This window comes from Anomaloglossus baeobatrachus, chromosome 4, assembly GCF_048569485.1.
Source record: "Anomaloglossus baeobatrachus isolate aAnoBae1 chromosome 4, aAnoBae1.hap1, whole genome shotgun sequence".
NCBI classification, from domain to species: Eukaryota; Metazoa; Chordata; class Amphibia; order Anura; family Aromobatidae; genus Anomaloglossus; species Anomaloglossus baeobatrachus.
In genome coordinates, this window is record NC_134356.1 from 352127925 (window position 1) to 352145828 (window position 17904).

Genomic DNA, 17904 nt, shown 5'->3' on the forward strand with positions numbered 1-17904 from the left:
CTCACTACGGACATTTCTGCAGCGATCTAAAGCGCACATGTGCTCTTCAGATCGCTGCAGAAATTTCTGCAGGGCTTGTACGCAACGTGCGCACATAGCCTTACACACTTAGAACTAAGCTGGTCGGTCGCATGGTAAATGGCAGAATGGAGATTAGCTTCTATAAAGAAATCTGAATTCTTACTTTGTCACTTAAAATGTAGTTAAGAAAATAAGAAATCTTGAAATTGGTGTAAAATAGAAAAGCAATTTATTTACAAAGTTTCTCAAGTTGTTATTTACATTTCAGTTTTGAAGTTGTTAAATGATGACTGGATAAGTGGAAAATGTCAGGTGACCTACTGATCACCCTTCCTAACCGCTTCTGGCCTATTCACATCGGGGCGTTTGTGTGATGCCCCACTACAGCAATACCACAGAATGTTACTGCCTCCACACGGTGGAAACTGATTATTACAGCGTAATGGGGGCTCATGGGATGTGTCCACAAAGCCCAGCACTGAGGTGACATTGCATGCATTTTAGGGTGCCACCATTTTTCTCATAGGTCTGTTTGTACTTTAAAGGCTCTCTAGGCAAATATTGTTGCTCTATCCCCAGGATAGGTTATCAATATCAGATTGACACACTAATAAGCCTTGGACAGCGCTGCGCAGTGCCAGTTGTTGGTGCTGCCACATGCCTGAGTCCCACTGATCTGATATTTATAACCTATCCTGGAGAGCCCTTTTTAAGTCCATCATCATTACTAAACACTTATAGGCTCTTTTTAGTGCAGTCCATCAGGTTTTGACCTTTTTCTGAAATCATTTTATGGGACTCTACCTTAGAGACTTTCCCTTTTTATTAGGGTACGTGCCCACGATCAGTGTTTGCAGCGTTTTGGATGCAACATGTTCTTGCTGCATCCAAAACACTGCATTGTACAGTACAAGCAGAGTGGATGGGAATTCTAGAAATCCTATGCCCACTGTGCGTGTACGGCCCGCAGTGAAAACAGACCTGCGGTGTGGCTTTCCAGACCGCAGCTCATGTCAGTTCTTTGCGGCGTCGCAAGCGTCCTTCGTAGGGAGAACACAAGCAGGAGACCGCAGCGCACCAAACCATGATCATGGGCACGGGCAGCTGCGGTCTCCTGCATTCTCATGCGGAGGAGACTCGTGGCCCCGCAGGTCAGGACGCAGCGGGTCCTGATCGTGGGCACGTACCCTAAGAAGGGATGTTCTACTGTTCGGATATATGCTGGGAAACTATATGATCTCTAATATCCCTGCCTTCTGATTTTGAGCAGTTCCTCTGCAGGGATCTGTAATGTCCCCGCTGTGCAGAAAGGACTGCCAATGCTGCACTGCTTTCATACGAAGAATGTGGGTGTAAGACATTGGTCCTCACCTTCTTTCCTAGCCATACGCTGTCACTTGTTATGGGAGAATTCCTACCTGTCGGTTTCATCCCTCTCATGCTGAAGAAACGTGGCATCACCAGTACAGCAGTTAATTTGCCGGGCTCGTCCGACCCATGGTGACTTATGGTTTTGATTTGGTATAGCAGGACTTCCTAGACGGCAGATTTATTCACAGCTGAAACAAAAATGACATTAAAATTCCAATTATCTATATATGTGGCTGAATGATAAACATACTTAGCTTTGGCTGTCTTGCATTTTACATATAGATGATCAGTCCAGTAGTGTTGAGTGTTTGAACTGTTTTTCTGTACAATTTGTTACTGTTTTAATAGATTAGATTTGTATCATAGAGAACGTTTTATCATTTCATACAGTTTTCAAAAATGGCGCTTTATTTATAATTTTTCAGGAGATAAATCTCCCCCTAAACTTGAACCATCTGATGCATTACCTCTGCCGTCCAACTCGGAGACTAATTCAGAACCACCAACCCTCAAACCAATAGAGCTCAATCCAGAGCAGAGTAAACTTTACAAACGAGTCACATTTGATAATGAATTACATAGCACTACTGTTCAGGATGAAATGGTAAATGGACACAATTCAGAACATTTACTTAAGGACAGTAATCTAAGTGATTCCACAGATGGTGAAGTAGCGGAGTCCTCAGCTGATGTAAACAGACGTACATCTATTCTCTTCCGCAAATCAAAAAGTGTAAGCCCCCAAAAGCCTGCAAAGAACAATGAAAGCCAGCCAACTTCACCACAGCTAGGGCCCAAAACCTTTTTGTCTGTAGTCCTTCCAAGGTTGGAAACACTGCTGCAGCCAAGAAAAAGGTCACGGAGCTCGTGTGGAGATTCGGAACATGACGACGAGTCCCCCATAAAGCGTTTGGATACAGGTAAATAAATTATTTACTTCTCCCATAAGCTTTAAAGTTATAGAATATCATGGATGCTATAGACCAGTTCAGAACGTAAGATTTTTAGCGTTTGCCTTTGCTTGATGTCATTAACATTTTCGTTGTGCTTTACCTGCTTGTTGATTGCAGTGCATCATTTACTGACGTGTTCATCAAGCAACTTTCTGACTTGATTCTCCCATCTTTTGCCCCTATGTGCTGAGTAAATCCGCTTTCTATATGCATGAAATAGTGTGGCTTTCTGTGGCTTTCCACTGCTTATTTTACATTTACATGGAATATTTTTTGGTTCATCCTTACAATTTTATTGTTTCTTAATAGCACCGTTAACTTCCATGATGCTGTACATATGACATCCAGAGGGTGCTGAATATATAGTATGCATGCAGCAGTATAGACCACAAGCATTATAAACATGACCTGACTTAATGACACATACGGCAAAAGCATAGGTCCTGGCCTGCAGAGCTTCCATAGTTGTGAGGCCTGTTATGCTGGAGATGGGAGTTCAAGACTACACCTTCCAGAGTATTGGGGGGGGCGGATCTGTGAACGAGAAGGTGGTCTTATTTGGGTCAGCTATTTCTTGCTGTTTGGAGTGGAGCTGGGGGCACGCTTGTTCTCCGCTCTCTCCACATTCTAAACAGCCACCAATCTCTGAACAGGTCCCAGTGATCAGCAAGTTATGTTCTATCCTATAGGATACAAACCGTTTAATGGGAACCTAGCCTGTATTTATTTAATCTGCAGGTTTAATAGTGTTCTGAAGCTGCTTGACGCCCTGAGTAAGAGACTCGTTGCCAGGAGGAAATGATCTTAAATCCTCCTGGCAGCCTTGGGCTTTCAATCATAGAGAAGGTGACGGCACAGTATGTCACCGCACTGTGCACAAAGTTCATTTCCTCTCGGCAGAGAGTCGAACTGCGGTGCTGGGCAGCTTCAGAATGATATTAACCTGCAGATTAAGCCCATACTTGCAAGTTAATGGTGTAGTTTGTGTGTTTTTTTTTTTTTTTTTTTTTTTTTTTCTCCTCCAACAAGTTCCCTTTACATAAATTTGGCCCTACATTTTACAATGTCTCATTACCACCTATAGCCAGTAAAGCTTTGCTGCTGTTCTGAAACATTTTCCATAACTAAGACCGATAATGTGGCTTGGTGCATTTGTTTCCAATAGAAGGGCATCGTCAATATTGAACGAATCCTTTCCACAGACTGTGGGTCACTGCTGAATTACATAGTAATGGGCGGACCTGGATTATAAAAGTCTGGATCCTCGCGGTTGCAAAGATACCCCAGTGCTGTGCCCAGGATTCTGGGTGTTGCTCCGGATCCGGCACTCGAGCAAATTTTTTTTATTAGTTTTCCTTTTTCTAAAAAAAAAAAAAAAAAAAAGAATGAAGTGAGCGCTTCATACTTACCGAGGCTCTGGTGTGGCTATATACGGCTCCTGCTGCCTCTTCTTCACTTCCTGGGCCGCTCGTCCATGTTCACTGCTTTCCCCGCCCACCAGCCGTCCTTGTGTCTGATTGGTTTCAGTCAAACGCCCCCCTCCCCCCCAACCAATCACAGGCGCTGTCTGCGGGTCAGTATCATGGTATCAAAATAAAATAAAATTGGAATAGGGTTCCCGCGTATTGTGATACCCATCAGATAAAGCCCATGGTTATAGGCTGCAGCCTCCAGCCGTGTGCTTATCTCGGCTGTGCATAAAAAAAGAGGAACTGCATGCATTTTTTTTTTTTTTTCTTTCAAATGTAAATCAATAATTTGGAAAAACAGACATGGTCCCCCTACGTTTGATACCCAGCCAAGCTTAAGCCTGATAGTGGGGAGCTGATATTCTCAGGCTGGGGAGTGCTATGCTTATTGGAACGCCCTTCAGCCTAAAATTGGCAGCCTGCAACCAACCAGGATTGTCATATCCATTAGATGCGACAAGCTCGGCGCTTTACCCAGCTCTTCTCAATTTTGCTCTGGTGTGGTGGCAATTGGGGTAATGAGCGGTTAATAACAGCCCATAGCTGCCACTAAGCCCTAGATTAGTAATGGGATGGGTCGGAGACCCCACCCCATAATAATCTGTAAGTGAAAGTATATAACCAAACACCGAAAAAATCGTTTATTTGAAATAAGACAAAAAAAAAACCCCCACCCTATTTCACCACTTTATTAACCCCCAAAACACCCCTGCAGGGCCGATATAATCCACTCGCGATCCCTTGCCAATTCCAGCTATCCTACATCTGAGTCAACAGCGCGTGATCGTGGAACATGATCAAACGCTGTAACTGCAGGCAGAGACTGAGCCACGCGATCAGCGGTGACATCACTCAGGTTATTTGCAGTCACAGCTGGAGTTTCCCGCAGTCCTCCTGTGATTGCAGGTAACCTGACCTGAGAAAAGTCAGTGACCTCACCTCAAGTGATAGTTGGACTCAAGTAAAGGGAAGGAGAAAAAAAACCAAGAATGTAGATGGTGAACATTGGAATATGAACATGCATTACTGCCAAGAAAACATGAAAACCGTTTATTTAAAAATATGAATTACTTGGCAAATAAAGGTGGTCAAATTTACTTGTGTCCAGATACCACGTCAAGGTGTAACTCTCATCTGGGTCCTCCTCTAATTGCTATGCCTTTTGTCAAAGCTGACCTTTTATATGGGCTAGAATAGAACCTGCAAAAGGAAAATTAAAAACACCTAAAATAATTAGGAGTGTGCAAAGGACAACTCCATAATACAAACTAGACAAATTGCCAGCACTTCCTAATCTCTTAGTCTGAACTGGTGCATACTGCATATCACATACAAATACAATAACTAAAAAATTGAAGAAAAAGCTGTGGAAAATAAAGCGCAATAGGGTCTTACCCTTAAAGGTACAGGGCGGGGGAGGGGGGAGCAATATTACTCACCAACTGTAGTTGTGACAGTCACAACTACTATAATCGCATGTAGAAATGGACCACGGCAGCGGCAACCCAAATATCTAAAAAAAATAGCAGTTACACTCAAGGGAAGGAGAAAAAAACAAGAATGTAAGGGTGAACATGTATGAATATATGGAATATGAATACGCATTATTGCCAAGAAAACATGAATTTTATTTTATTTATTTTTTTTAAATCTAAGTTACTTAGCAAGTAAAGGTGACGTGGGGTCTGTAAATTTGGCCACCTATAGTTCTTATATTTATCATACTTGGTTTTTCTCCTTCCCTTTACTTGAGTGAAACTGCTATTTTAGATATTGTATGTCATGCTCAGTATGCACAAGTTCAGACTGAGATTAGGAAGTGCCGGCAATTTTTCTAGCTCAGCTCAGGTAAGACCTGCATCTCCTGGCAAAAAAACTGTTTGGTTTTTTTTTTGCCTTTTTGGGCCAAAAGATGCAAATTTGGTGATTAACTTTTTACACCATATTTATGCACCCAATCCACACCACCTGGCAAAAAAACATTGTTACGTGATTTTTTTTCATGGTTTTCTGCCAGGAGGTGCAGATGAGTTGACTGAGTTTGAGATCACCTGAGGTGCTCTGAGGTTAGGTTACCTGCGGTTACAGGTGGCAGACCGTGGCAACTTCCAGCTGTTGCTATAAATAACCTGTGTGATGTCACATGCTGATCGTGGCTCAGTCATTCTGTCTGCACTCTGTGGACAGTCTTGCTCTATGGCCACTCGCTGTGACTCTGATGTAGCAGACCTGAATCGTGGTGGACCTGCAGTTGTGTTTTGGGGGTTAATAAAGTGTGGAGAGGGTGCTTTTCTTGTATTCTATTCCAAATTAAAGGATTTGTTTGGTGTTTTGGTATTTACTTTCACTTACTGATTGGTAATGGGAGGGAGCCTCGTAGACGCCTGCCATTACTAATCTAGGTCTTAGTAGCAGCTGTGGGCTGCCATTAACCCCCTTAGCCCAATTGCCACCGCACCAGAGCAATCTGGAAGAGTTGGGTAAAGCGCCAGACTTATCACAACTAATGGGTGCAACAATCTCGGGCGGCTGCAGGTTGCTCTTTTTAGTCTGGGGAAGGGGGGGGGCAATAACCATGGCCCTCCCCAGACTGAGAATACCAGCTGTCAGGCTTTATCTTGGCTGGGTATCAAAATTGGAAAATTGGCGGAGGGGGGGGGATGCTGCATGCAGGCTTTTAAAATTTATTTTTATAATTTCATTAAATAAAAAAAAAAAACAAACTGCATGCGGTTCCTTCTATTTGGATACACAGACAAGAGAATATGGAGGGACCGCACAGCAAGCAATTTTTTTTTTTTTTTTTTTATTTAGTTTAAATTTACAATACTGACCTGCAGACAGCACCTGTGATTGGTCAAACACACTGTCACACAGGCTGGGGACTTTTTTTTTCTTAGTTATGGCGACTCAAAACCACAATTTGAGATTTTGAATTTGTCATTATGCCGTGTACCAATAAATACAGATATGGAGGGAACATATTTTTTAATAGCGAGAAAAATGTGGTTACTTTAAACCTATATGATCACTTATACTATACACATAGCAGTACCATAGGGCTGCTGTGTATAGCAGAGATCACCTAATAATACCAGCAACAGGTTGGTTTTCATAGTAATGCCACAGCTGTCAAGACATCCATCGGCACCCCACAATAGCACAATGGACAATTAAAACAATGCACTCTGTAAATGCCACACACTGAATGACACCGGCATTTAACAGGTTAACAGTTGTGGTTGCAGCTCAGCTCCACTCATTGCTGTTAGAGACAGATCACGGCTGACTAATAGTCATAATCTTCCAGCACACATATGGACTAAGGGGTACTTTGCACGCTGCGACATAGCAAGCCGATGCTGCGATGTCGCACGCGATAGTCCCTGCCCCCGTCGCAGCAGCGATATATATTGTGATTGCTGGCGTAGCGAACATTATCGCTACACCAGCGTCACACGCACTTACCCGCCCTGTGACGTCACTCTGGCCGGCAATCCGCCTCCTTCCTAAGGGGGCGGGTCGTGCGGTTTCACAGTGACGTCACACGGCAGGCGGCCAATAGCAGCAGAGGGGCGGAGATGAGCAGGATGTAAACATCTCGCCCACCTCCTTCCTTCCGCATTGCAGCCGGGACGCAGGTAGATGTTCCTCGCACCTGCGGATTCACACACAGCGATGTGTGCTGCCTGCTGGAACGAGGAATTACATCATACAGTCGCTGCTGCCAAATTATGGAAATGTTGGACCCTACACCGATACGATAACGACGCTTTTGCGTTCGTTAATCGTATCAACAAGGATTTGCACACTAAGATATCGACTGCGACACCAGATGTGCGTCACTTTCGATTTGATCCCACCAACATCGCACCTGCGATGTCGTAGTGTGCAAAGCCAGCCTAAGGTCCTGAGCCAGCATCAAAATCAGGGAGCAGACATATGACGTCCCAGTATGTCGATAAGGTGCTAAAAGCAACACTGCAGTGTTTGTGGGGTTTTTTTGTACTGCTGGAGTGGTGCATTACATCCAAGTCCGGCAAGGTGAGAAGAGGAGACCGCACATCTCCGCTGTGCTGGAAATCTTTTTATTCAATAACGTGCAAGATAAAAGGCTGGAGGTAACCTGTACGTCAGCTTCTAGAAGAGGACGACGGCCGTTTCGCCTATTGATTAGGCTTCCACGGGTCCACCATTACATCCAAGTCCCCTGCCCCAGTCTTATACTCCCCTTTTAGGCGGCTACCTTTTCTATAGTCTTTGCTCCTATGGCTGTTGGGCACTTTGTGACTTGCCAAAAGCTCCATTGTTTCATGGAGTGCACTGGAGGTTATAACTCAATACAACGGAGTCTTGTTCTTGACATTGTGACATGACGTCTGGCATATCAGAAGTTAGTCACAAGATGGCGCCACCGTATTGGAGTGGTGGTAGTTAAAAGGGAAGCCGTGGGAAGAAGTAAAAGTGCATCTCAAAGTGGAATGTCATCAAAAAGTTTATTTTACTAATTCAATACAAAAAGGGAAATGCATTACACAGAGTGATCTATTTCAAGTGTTTATTTCTGTTAATGTTGATTACAGCCAATGAAAATCCAAAAGTCATTATCTCAGAAAATTAGAATATTTATATAAGACCTACTGAAAAAATGATTTAAACTCAGAAATATTGGCCTACTGAAAAGTCTGTACAGCAAATACACTCAAAACTTGGTCGGGGCTCCTCTTGCTTGAATTACTGCATCAATGTGGCGTGGCATGGAGGCGATCAGCCTGTAGCACTGCTGAGGTGTTATGGAAGCCCAGGATTCTTTGATAGTAGCCTTCAGCTCGTCTGCATTGTTGGGTCTGGTGTCTCATCTTCCTCTTGACAATACACCATAGATTCTCTATGGGGTTTAGGTCAGGTGAGTTTACTGGCCAATCAAGCACAGTGATACTGTGCTTATTAAACCAGGTATTGGTGCTTTTGGCAGTGTAGAGAGGTGACAAGTTCTGCTGGAAAATGACATTTCCATCTCCAGAAGCTTGTCGGCAGAGGGAAGCATGAAGTGCTCTAAAATTTCCTGGTAGACAGCTGCGCTGACTTTTTGGTCTTGATAAAACACAGTAGATATACACCAGCAGATGACATGGCTCCCCAAACCATTACTGATTGTGGAAACCTCACACTAGACCTCAAGCAGCTTGGATTGTGGCCTCTCCACTCTTCTTCTAGACTCTGGGACCTTTATTTTGAAATGAAATGCAAAATTTACTTTCATCTGAAAACAACACCTTGGAAAACTGAGCAACAGTCCAGTACTTTTTCTCCTTCGGCCAGGTAAGACGCTTCTGGCGTTGTCTATTGGTCATGAGTGGCTTGACACACGGAATGTGACACTTGTAGCCCATGTCCTGGATACGTCTGTGTGTGATGGCTCTTGAAGCACTGACTCCAGCAGCAGTCCACTCCTTGTGAATCGCCCCCACATTTTTGAATGGCCTTTTCTTAACAAACCTATAAAAGCTGCGGTTATCCTGGTTGGTTGTGAAATTTCTTTCCTTCCACTCCACTTTCCATTAATATTCTTGCACAACACTCTGTGAACAGTCAGCTTCTTTAGCAATGACCTTTTGTAGCTTACCCTCCTGGAGTGTCATTGACTGCCTTCTGGACATCTGTCAAGTCAGCAAGGCATCTATCAACTCTTCCCCATGATTGTGTAGCCTTCTGAACCAGATTAAGGGACCATTTTAAATGCTTAGGAAGCCTTTGCAGGTGTTTTGTGGTAATTATTCAAATTTTCTGAGATGACTTTTGGGTTTTCATTGGCTGTAACTCTTAATCATCAACATGAACAGAAATAAACACTTGAAATAGATCACTCTGTGTGTAATGACTCTATATAATATATACAGTGGAACCTTGGATTACGAGCATAATTTGTACAGTACAGGAAAAACATGTAAGGCTATGTGCACACGTTGCTTTTTTTTCAGCGCGGAAAAAAACGCACCCTCTGGCAGAGGGGAGAATTGTAAACAATGCTTTTTGAGAAAAACGCATCGAAAACGCATGCGGTTTTCATGCGTTTTCCATGTGTTTTTTTAGGTGCGTTTTTTAAGACTTGTCAGTGTTAATAAAGTTGGTTGAACACAGACCTTTAGAAAAAAAACCTGTGATGTCATTTCCTTCTCCACATTCTGTTTGGATAAATGGGAGGGCTTGGAATGGAAGGAGCACCATTTGAATTTTGGAAAAGTTGAAATAAACTTCGCGCACCATGTCACATTAGCAGGGCCCCTTGGGTACCTATACGTCAGAAAACCCCCACAAGTGACCCCATTTTGGAATCTGCACCCCTCAAGGATTTTATTCAGGAGTATATTAAGCATTTTGAATCCACAGCTACTTCCCCCAAAATGTTGCTGTAGCAACAATATTCTCACTTTTAGGCCCGTTTCACACGTCAGTGAAAAACACTTACGTTTTTCACTGGCGTGTAAAACATGCACATGTCCCTCCGTGTGCCGTGAATCACGGCACACGTGGGTTGTCTAAGTGCAATCCGGGCTCCGTTCTCCGTGATTGCACTTAGAAATCAACTCACCTGTGCCCGCTCCCGCTCTCCATGGTGCTGATCGCTCCCGCGGTGCAGCATCCGGCTGGTGCTGACCCCCGCAGCAGCTGCTTCCGGGTCGGCTGTGTCGTCCATCATGAATATGCGCGACAGTAATCAGCCGGCTCAGAAGCAGCAGGCTGCACGGGCTGCAGAGGACATCGCTGGACGCCGGGTGAGTAAAAATGATTTTTATTTTAAAAGCACGTTTTTTTTCTGGCACGTGTTTCACGGACCACACTACTGCGTGGTCCGTGGAACATCAGTGATCCCAGAAAAAAATGGACATGTCTCCGTGCAGCAATCACGCACATGCGGGTACGCCGCACGGAGACATGTGCAGTGAAAAATCACTGATGTGTGAGCAGACCCATTCATTATAATGGGTCTGCGTATGTCAGTGATTCTGGTACGTTTAAAAAAAAAAAAGCACAAACGTACCAGAATCACTGACGTGTGAAAGAGGCCTAAGGCTATGTGGCCATTATCCAGCGACACTGCGTCTAGTACAGTGTCAGCCTTCCTGCAGCTGCCCATGCCCACGATTTGGGTTCAGGCTGCTGTGGAGCTCTATGCTACCTGCAGAGAACACTCTCGTCTCCGCAGCATAAATTGACATGCTGAGGCTCGGGAAGCCACGCCACCGGTCAGTTTATGCTGCGGAGAAGAGAAGCACAGTGGGCATGGGATCTCCAAAAATCCTTCCACTGTGCTTCTACTGCACAACGCAGCGTTATGGACGCAGGGAAAACACTCAGCGCCCATAACGCTGCAAACCCTGATTGTGGGCACACAGCCTAAAAAGCGTCAATGGATTTTATGGATGTCAAATATATATAACGTCCCACCCCCGCCTGCATATTCTAAGCTGGCACCTTTAGTACCTTTCATGTGGCACTAAAGGGTGCCTAGCTTAGTATTTATCCAAAAAAAAGCAACAAAAAACAATGAAAAAAATGGCGTGGGGTCCCCCCTATTTTTGATAGCCAGTCAGGGTAAAGCAGACCGCTGTAGCCTGCAAACCACAGCTGGCAGCTTCATCTTGGCTGGTGATCAATTTGGAGGGCTCCCCAGGCTTTTTTTTTTTATTTATAAATAAAGAGTTGAAAAAAAAAATAACGTGGGGTCCCCCCAAATTAGATCACCAGCCAAGGTGAAGCTGACAGCTGGGGTCTGGTATTCTCAGGGTGGGAAGAGCCATGGTTATTGGACTCTTCCCAGCCTAAAAATAGCAGGCCGCAGCCGCCCCAGAAGTGGCGCATCCATTAGATGCGCCAATCCTGGCGCTTCGCCCCAACTCATCCCGCGCCCTGGTGCGTTGGCAAACGGGGTAAAAAATGGGGTTGATACCAGATGTGTAATGTCACCTGGCATCAAGCCCAGCAATTAGTGATGTCACGGCGTCTATTAGATACCCGACATAACTAATTGACAGTAAACAAAAGCAAAAGAAAATGACAAAAAATTTTTTATTAGAAAAAACACTCCCCAAATCATTCCCTTGTTCTCCAATTTAATAAAAAAATTTGAAAAAAATGGGTCCGCAGAAATCCATTTGGACGTCCCACGGTGCTGTAATGTCTGTGTACTATCTTGCTTCTTCCCCTGCCCAGGAGAGGTGGCATGATCAGGCCATGCCCCTGTACGGTCAGACACGGCGAGTACACAGTACACCGCAGGGGCACATGTAAAAGATTATCTCAGCCCAGGAACAGGGTGTGTTTTTTTTTTTTTGTGTTAAACACATCCAGTTGTGGAACTTATTATTATTACAAGCTCAACTTTGTTTGTGGGGAAAGCCCCTTTTAATGTAAAATGCCTGTAATCCAGATCATACACATGAAAAATGCATATTTTTTTTTCTTACATCCCTCTGCCATTTGTCACCTGTACAATATTCACTTTCGTACATTGACAGTCACTCAAACTTTACAAGCCACAAACCGTTTCCTATGTTAATAATTACAATCTCTCCATACATATCAGATGCAGCATGTGCTGTTGTGTTTTTTTTTTTTTTTTTTGCACACCCATCTACTTTAATTGTCGGGTCTCCTCTGAAATGCAAGAGATTAGTGCATGCACCAATTGTTTTTAATCTTTACACGGGCTGACTGACCACATGAAGAAATAACACTGGTCGTAGTGCTGTCCACGCGAGGCCAGGGCCACCCCCCCCCCACTCCTGACTCGGACATCACCTGCAAAGGATTTTCTATAAAGTATTAAAAATGAACATTTTATTTATGGTAAAGGAAACTTTTCCAATTATTTTGAGCCCCTTAAATGAGGAGGCTTTGGAGAAGAAAGGTTGCAATTCCTTTTTAACCATCAGTCACAATCCGTCGAATTTTGAAAAACTGATCCGGCGACTGATGCCGCTGGATTCATTTTATTTTCTCGTAGACTTGTATTAGTGACGGATGGCCTCATGTTTCATCCGCCTGACAGATCCGTCAAATTCTTTGTCCGTCAGACGGAGCCAACAAAGTAACGTAACGTTTTTTTTTTTTGTCTACGTCGAAAAAATGGACAGGGACGTCTGTCGTTTAGTATAATAGAAGCCTATGGGCGCAGGATCCGTTATAACCTGTCAAATGACGGAATTCGACAATGGATTCCGTTTTTTTTGGGGTTTTTTTTAACAGCATGCTCTGATGGGGTGTAAAAACACTGTTGGGCTGAAAACTGATGCGATACATCAGTTTTTTTTTTTTCTCAACGCATCCGTCACATTAGTTTTTCCACAATCTGCAACGGATCCGTCGAGCCAACGGATTGTGACGGCAAAAAACAGGTGTGAAAGGGACCTTAGTCTCCAGTCTCCACTGCGCACTAAAATGCTATAAGGGCTTACTGGTGGTGGCCACAAGTTATAAGGCGAAATTCTGGTGACTGGTTCCCTTTTTAAAAGCCTCTTCAAAATTTGCAAACTTTTTTCATTTAAAAAAAAAGTCTTCTACCCATTACTGCAATGTAAAGCGCATTTCTCACTAGATTATTAATACAAATTGCATGCGTTACATAATTACATCTCTTAAGCCTCAGCAGACTGGTGTACTTATTTTGACGATCCCATGTAGCATAGCTAGATACAGTGCTCCTTTTTATTATCAAGACTATACAGTCCGAGCTCTTGAGTCCCAAGTGTATTCAATCCCTGTCCACGTAGCTGGAAGCTACTGTTTGTACTGAGCAGTGTGAGAACTCAGCAGCAGGGAGGAAGGACTAAGGGTATGTGTGCACATAGCTGATTTGGGGCAGACAGTTTCTGCATCAAATCTGCACCTACTTTCAGAAAATGCAGAGAGATGCATGCGTTTTTGTGTCATGCGTTCTTTTTAATAAAGTCAATAGGTGGAAGAGCGAAAAATGCATTACCAATTGACATGCTGCAATCATTTTGTGCACCAAATCTACAAGGAAAATAAGCAAGGTGTGTACAGCACTTCAGAAATCTTCTATACTTGTTGAGGAGTAAAGGAATGGCAAGTAGCCGTGAAAGGTACGGCTATCTATTAATGGTGCACTGTGTAGTCATGTCTGTCACCATGTTATCTAATTGGTCAGACATGACCGCAACGTCTGAGACGCCTGAAATCATAAGTTACGTCAAGTGTGCTCAATAACACTGAGAGCCAGAACAAGGCTCTCATAGAGTTGTATTGAGTTGTGATCTTCAGCATGCGCCAAGTGGAGGTGCCAGCAGGAGCGGCTATAAGAAAAGGTGAAAACAATGGAGGGCGAGTACCAAATCGGTGGCAGGGGGTTAGATTTAGGCTGTCTGCACATGGTGTGTTTTTGCCATCTTTCTTTATGCACATTTTCAGAAATCTGCAAGCATATCCTGATTCCAGCAAAGTCTATGAGAATCCTGCAGTGTAGTGTATACGTTCAGGATTTTTCCTTGCAGATTTTGTTGTAGAAAAGTCTGCAGCATGTCATACTTTCGTGGTGTTTGGTTTTTTTTTTTTTTCCTGCGCTTTCACAATTTGAAAGTAATGGAAAAAGACACCTAAAAACCCGTGGCAAATGGCACCAAAAAGACGTGTTTTTGCTGCAGTGTTTTCCTGCCAGAATATGCAGGTAGTCTGCAACGTGTGCACATATCCTAAAAGTTAAAAAATAAAAATGCTGGATTGGTATTTTAATTATTGTAGTTCATAGGAGAAGGGAAATGCCTGTGTCAGCGTCTTCCATTAACTCCAATGGGGAAAGCTGAATCCATGCTCCTTTTTCTTCTGTCTCGATTGTGACCTCTTATCTGCCATAGATGGGACTCCTAAAACTGGAATTAGTAGTCCGCTCCTATCAGATCGTTGTTTGATATTCTAGCCCATGGGGTTGACTCATTTTGTGAATGTTGCCCCTAGATTAATAAAAAAAATAAAATATTGCACCCCTACTTTTAAAGAGTTATTCCCATTATTAAAAGTTATCAGCTATCATGCAGAAAACTTGCAATTGGCAAAAATGCTGTAGGCTCAGTTGAGCTCCCTGGTGCAGACCTGCGGCTCGGGGCCCACATTTACCACTGTGCTGTTCTGTGCGCTCAACCATCCCGTCACATGCTCGCCTGTGTCTGGCTATCTGCAGGAGGGATCCAGAACAGAGGAGGAAATGAACTGTGTCTCGAAGGAGACAATGGCTCCAGCCACACTCACACAGGACCCTCCTAAGTGCTAACTGGAGGTAAAGGGGACCCCTATTATTCCCGTAAGTGCAGAGTCTACTTAATGGTCTGTCCCGCACTTATGGCATATCATTTTTATGTACCAGAAATGTCTCCATTGATAAGTGATTAAACTTGTCAATATGGTCCTCAAACCAGAAAAGTTTGCATGGCTTTATTACTAGTGAAGAGTGAGCGTGCGTGTCACTGCTCGGGTACTCGCAGAGCTCGGCCCAGCATCGCGGGGGTACTGATGTGTCGCCCGGGAGACAAGAACACAAAGCCGCTAACTGAGGAGTGATTCACCTGGCGTTCCCTCTGCTGCCCATATTCATTAGGCATTTGCTGTCTGCATGATATTCAGTCATCACTTTTTTAATTTTCATGGTATAGGAATCTGTACACTATTTTTAACCCCTGAAGGACAAGGGCTAATTTGGCTTTAGTAACTAGATTTTTTTTTCAATTTTTTTTTTTCTTTTTAAAGATCTATATATACCGTAGTTTATTTTTTGTTTTTCATCAGCCTATCTAGAATGAAGGCATGATTTGTATTTTTCACTGGCACCGTTCTTGGTTACATATGACTTATTACCCAGCCAATGAACTGGCACCAGAACAGCGGCAGAGTCCTGGACCTGTGGAGGAAAAGTAACAGTAAAGTGTTGACGTGGGAACTTTATTCTGTGGGTCATTACTGTACAAAATGACTAATTGTAGAGAAGTAATAAAACTATTGCTTGAGCTATGGCTGACCTGAATGCTATTGTGTGACCTTCCATTGCCATCCCTTCTCGTCCTGTGAAAGCATTACAGGGGCCGATGGGGTGACAGTACACACACCCTCTGCCAAGCTCCTTACATGCCACGTTCACTTTTGGCATGTGAGAAGTTAATAAGTCGCTAGGAGCATTGTTGGACAATTAACCCCCACTCTCCTGGGGTGTAGATATGGAGTTTTCTCATTCTCATGGACAGTGGAAAGTTACAGCTGTGACAAGTCATTTCAATGACAGTCAAAAACATTCATTACTGTGCATCAGGAAAACTAGCCATGAACCAAAGTAATGTCTGCTCTATTTTCTTGGAGTTTCGCTGTTCTGGTTTTGTGCCTAGATTTGGCACCCTTTTTTATAAGATTTTATCCTGCATTACTTGTTATGTATAAACCCTCACTGGGAGGCGGAAATGGTTATTTAGTATAAAAGCGCCAACATTGGCAGTTTTACAGAAAGTCCATTTTATGACCTGAAATTTGCCTGACCAAGTTGAGAAGCACATTTTGGGGTTCGCACAATACTCTTGAACATGAGATATAGGAATTTGTTACAAATACTGTATTGCATTGGTCCCCAACCTTTCTTACCATGAGAGCCACATTCAGCCACCCCTCCCCCACAGTAGAGACACCGAGACAAGGTATAAGACAGCCAGTGCTTCCCCACAAAAAGAACATTGACCTTGTTCCATGACACCATTCCTGCACCCAGCATAACGAACCCCTTGAAGGCTGTAATCCCTCTTTTGTGTGACTTGTGCTAGGATCGCATCCCCTGGACCGGCTGCTCTCCTGATCTAAGCATGTCAGCTGCATAGAAATACATGAAGCTGACATGGTCTTGTCAGGAGAGCCGCTGGCTGGTTCGAGCGATGTGATCCTCACGTGAGTCACATGCAAGTGTGACTCTAGCCTAACTGGGAGTATCGTCCTTTCTGCAACTTGCCAACTTACCTTATTTATCTTTTCTCCCAGTATATGAGCATCCAAATTTAGTTCTGTGTAGGGCTACTCCAAAAAGTCACCATCTGCAGATCTTCACATCATGGCTGTTACACCAGGTGCCAGTTCACCAAGCTGCCAGTCGTGACTGCACGGGCCCACAAGTCACAGGTTGGGGATTCCTGCTGTATAGTATCATTGTAATCAGTAAATGTGCAAAGTTTCCATATTCAGTCTATACCAGCCTTGGGGGAACCCTTTCTTGCTGCAAAGTACACCACACATCCCCCCATTCCAATTCAGGTTACTGCCTTTTACCATAAATTTCCTTCTTACACTGTAAGGCTATGTGCCCACGCGGATTTTGCGCGGATTTTGCCGCGGATTTGCCGTGGATTTCCCGAAAATCTGCAGCAGCAGCACTTCCAAGCCATGTCAATGGCATTTTGGAAATGCTGTGTCCATGCTGCGGATTTTTCCGCTACGGATTTGCCGCGGATTTTGATCCGGAAAAATCTGCAGCATGTCAATTGTTTGGTGCAGATTTGGTCCGGATTTTTGGTTTTGAATGGGGGAAAAAAAAAAATGAAATCCGCGGTAAATTCGCGGGTGCGGATTTGCCGCGAAAGTCGCGGATTTTCAGGCAGAAAAATCCGCAGGGACATTCTAGCGTGGGCACATAGCCTAAGGGTTTGTGCCCATGTTGCAGATTTGTGTACAGATTTTCTGCACACAACTTCATGTTTTGGCAGGAAAAATGCAGCAGAAAAACATTTCTATTGAGATTTTTATTTTTCCCCATGCGGTTTTATACATTTTTCACTTTTTTTTTGTCATGGTGACTTTGCAGGTTCCTGTGCTGTACCCCCGCGATCACCACCTGATAGCTGAGACCCAGCTATTGCCTCTCCCTGGCGATCGGGTCCCTGTGATCGCATTACCATGACAACCCTAGGTCGTCACCATGACGACCCCGGGTTACTGAGCTACGGATCTCCTCACAGACCATGCCGGATACATGGTGTGTGAGACCAAGTGTTAGTGCTGCGAGTGCAGCTCTGACATATGTAATCTACTGCAAAGAATTAGGCACTGCA

At 43.9% G+C, this 17904-nt stretch overlaps 1 protein-coding gene across 4 annotated transcripts in view; it reads left to right on the plus strand.

Annotated features, from left to right (window-relative positions):
• Window positions 1-17904, plus strand: part of BRD1 (bromodomain containing 1) — a 97171-nt gene that overhangs the window by 56591 nt on the left and 22676 nt on the right. For 3 of the 4 annotated variants that reach the window (XM_075345105.1, XM_075345106.1, XM_075345107.1), the window contains exon 8: window positions 1818-2312. The exons of the other annotated variant lie outside the window; for it this stretch is intronic. In XM_075345105.1, the coding sequence (XP_075201220.1) occupies window positions 1818-2312 (495 nt within the window). The remainder of the gene's footprint in view (window positions 1-1817; window positions 2313-17904) is intronic. 4 annotated transcript variants of the gene reach the window in all.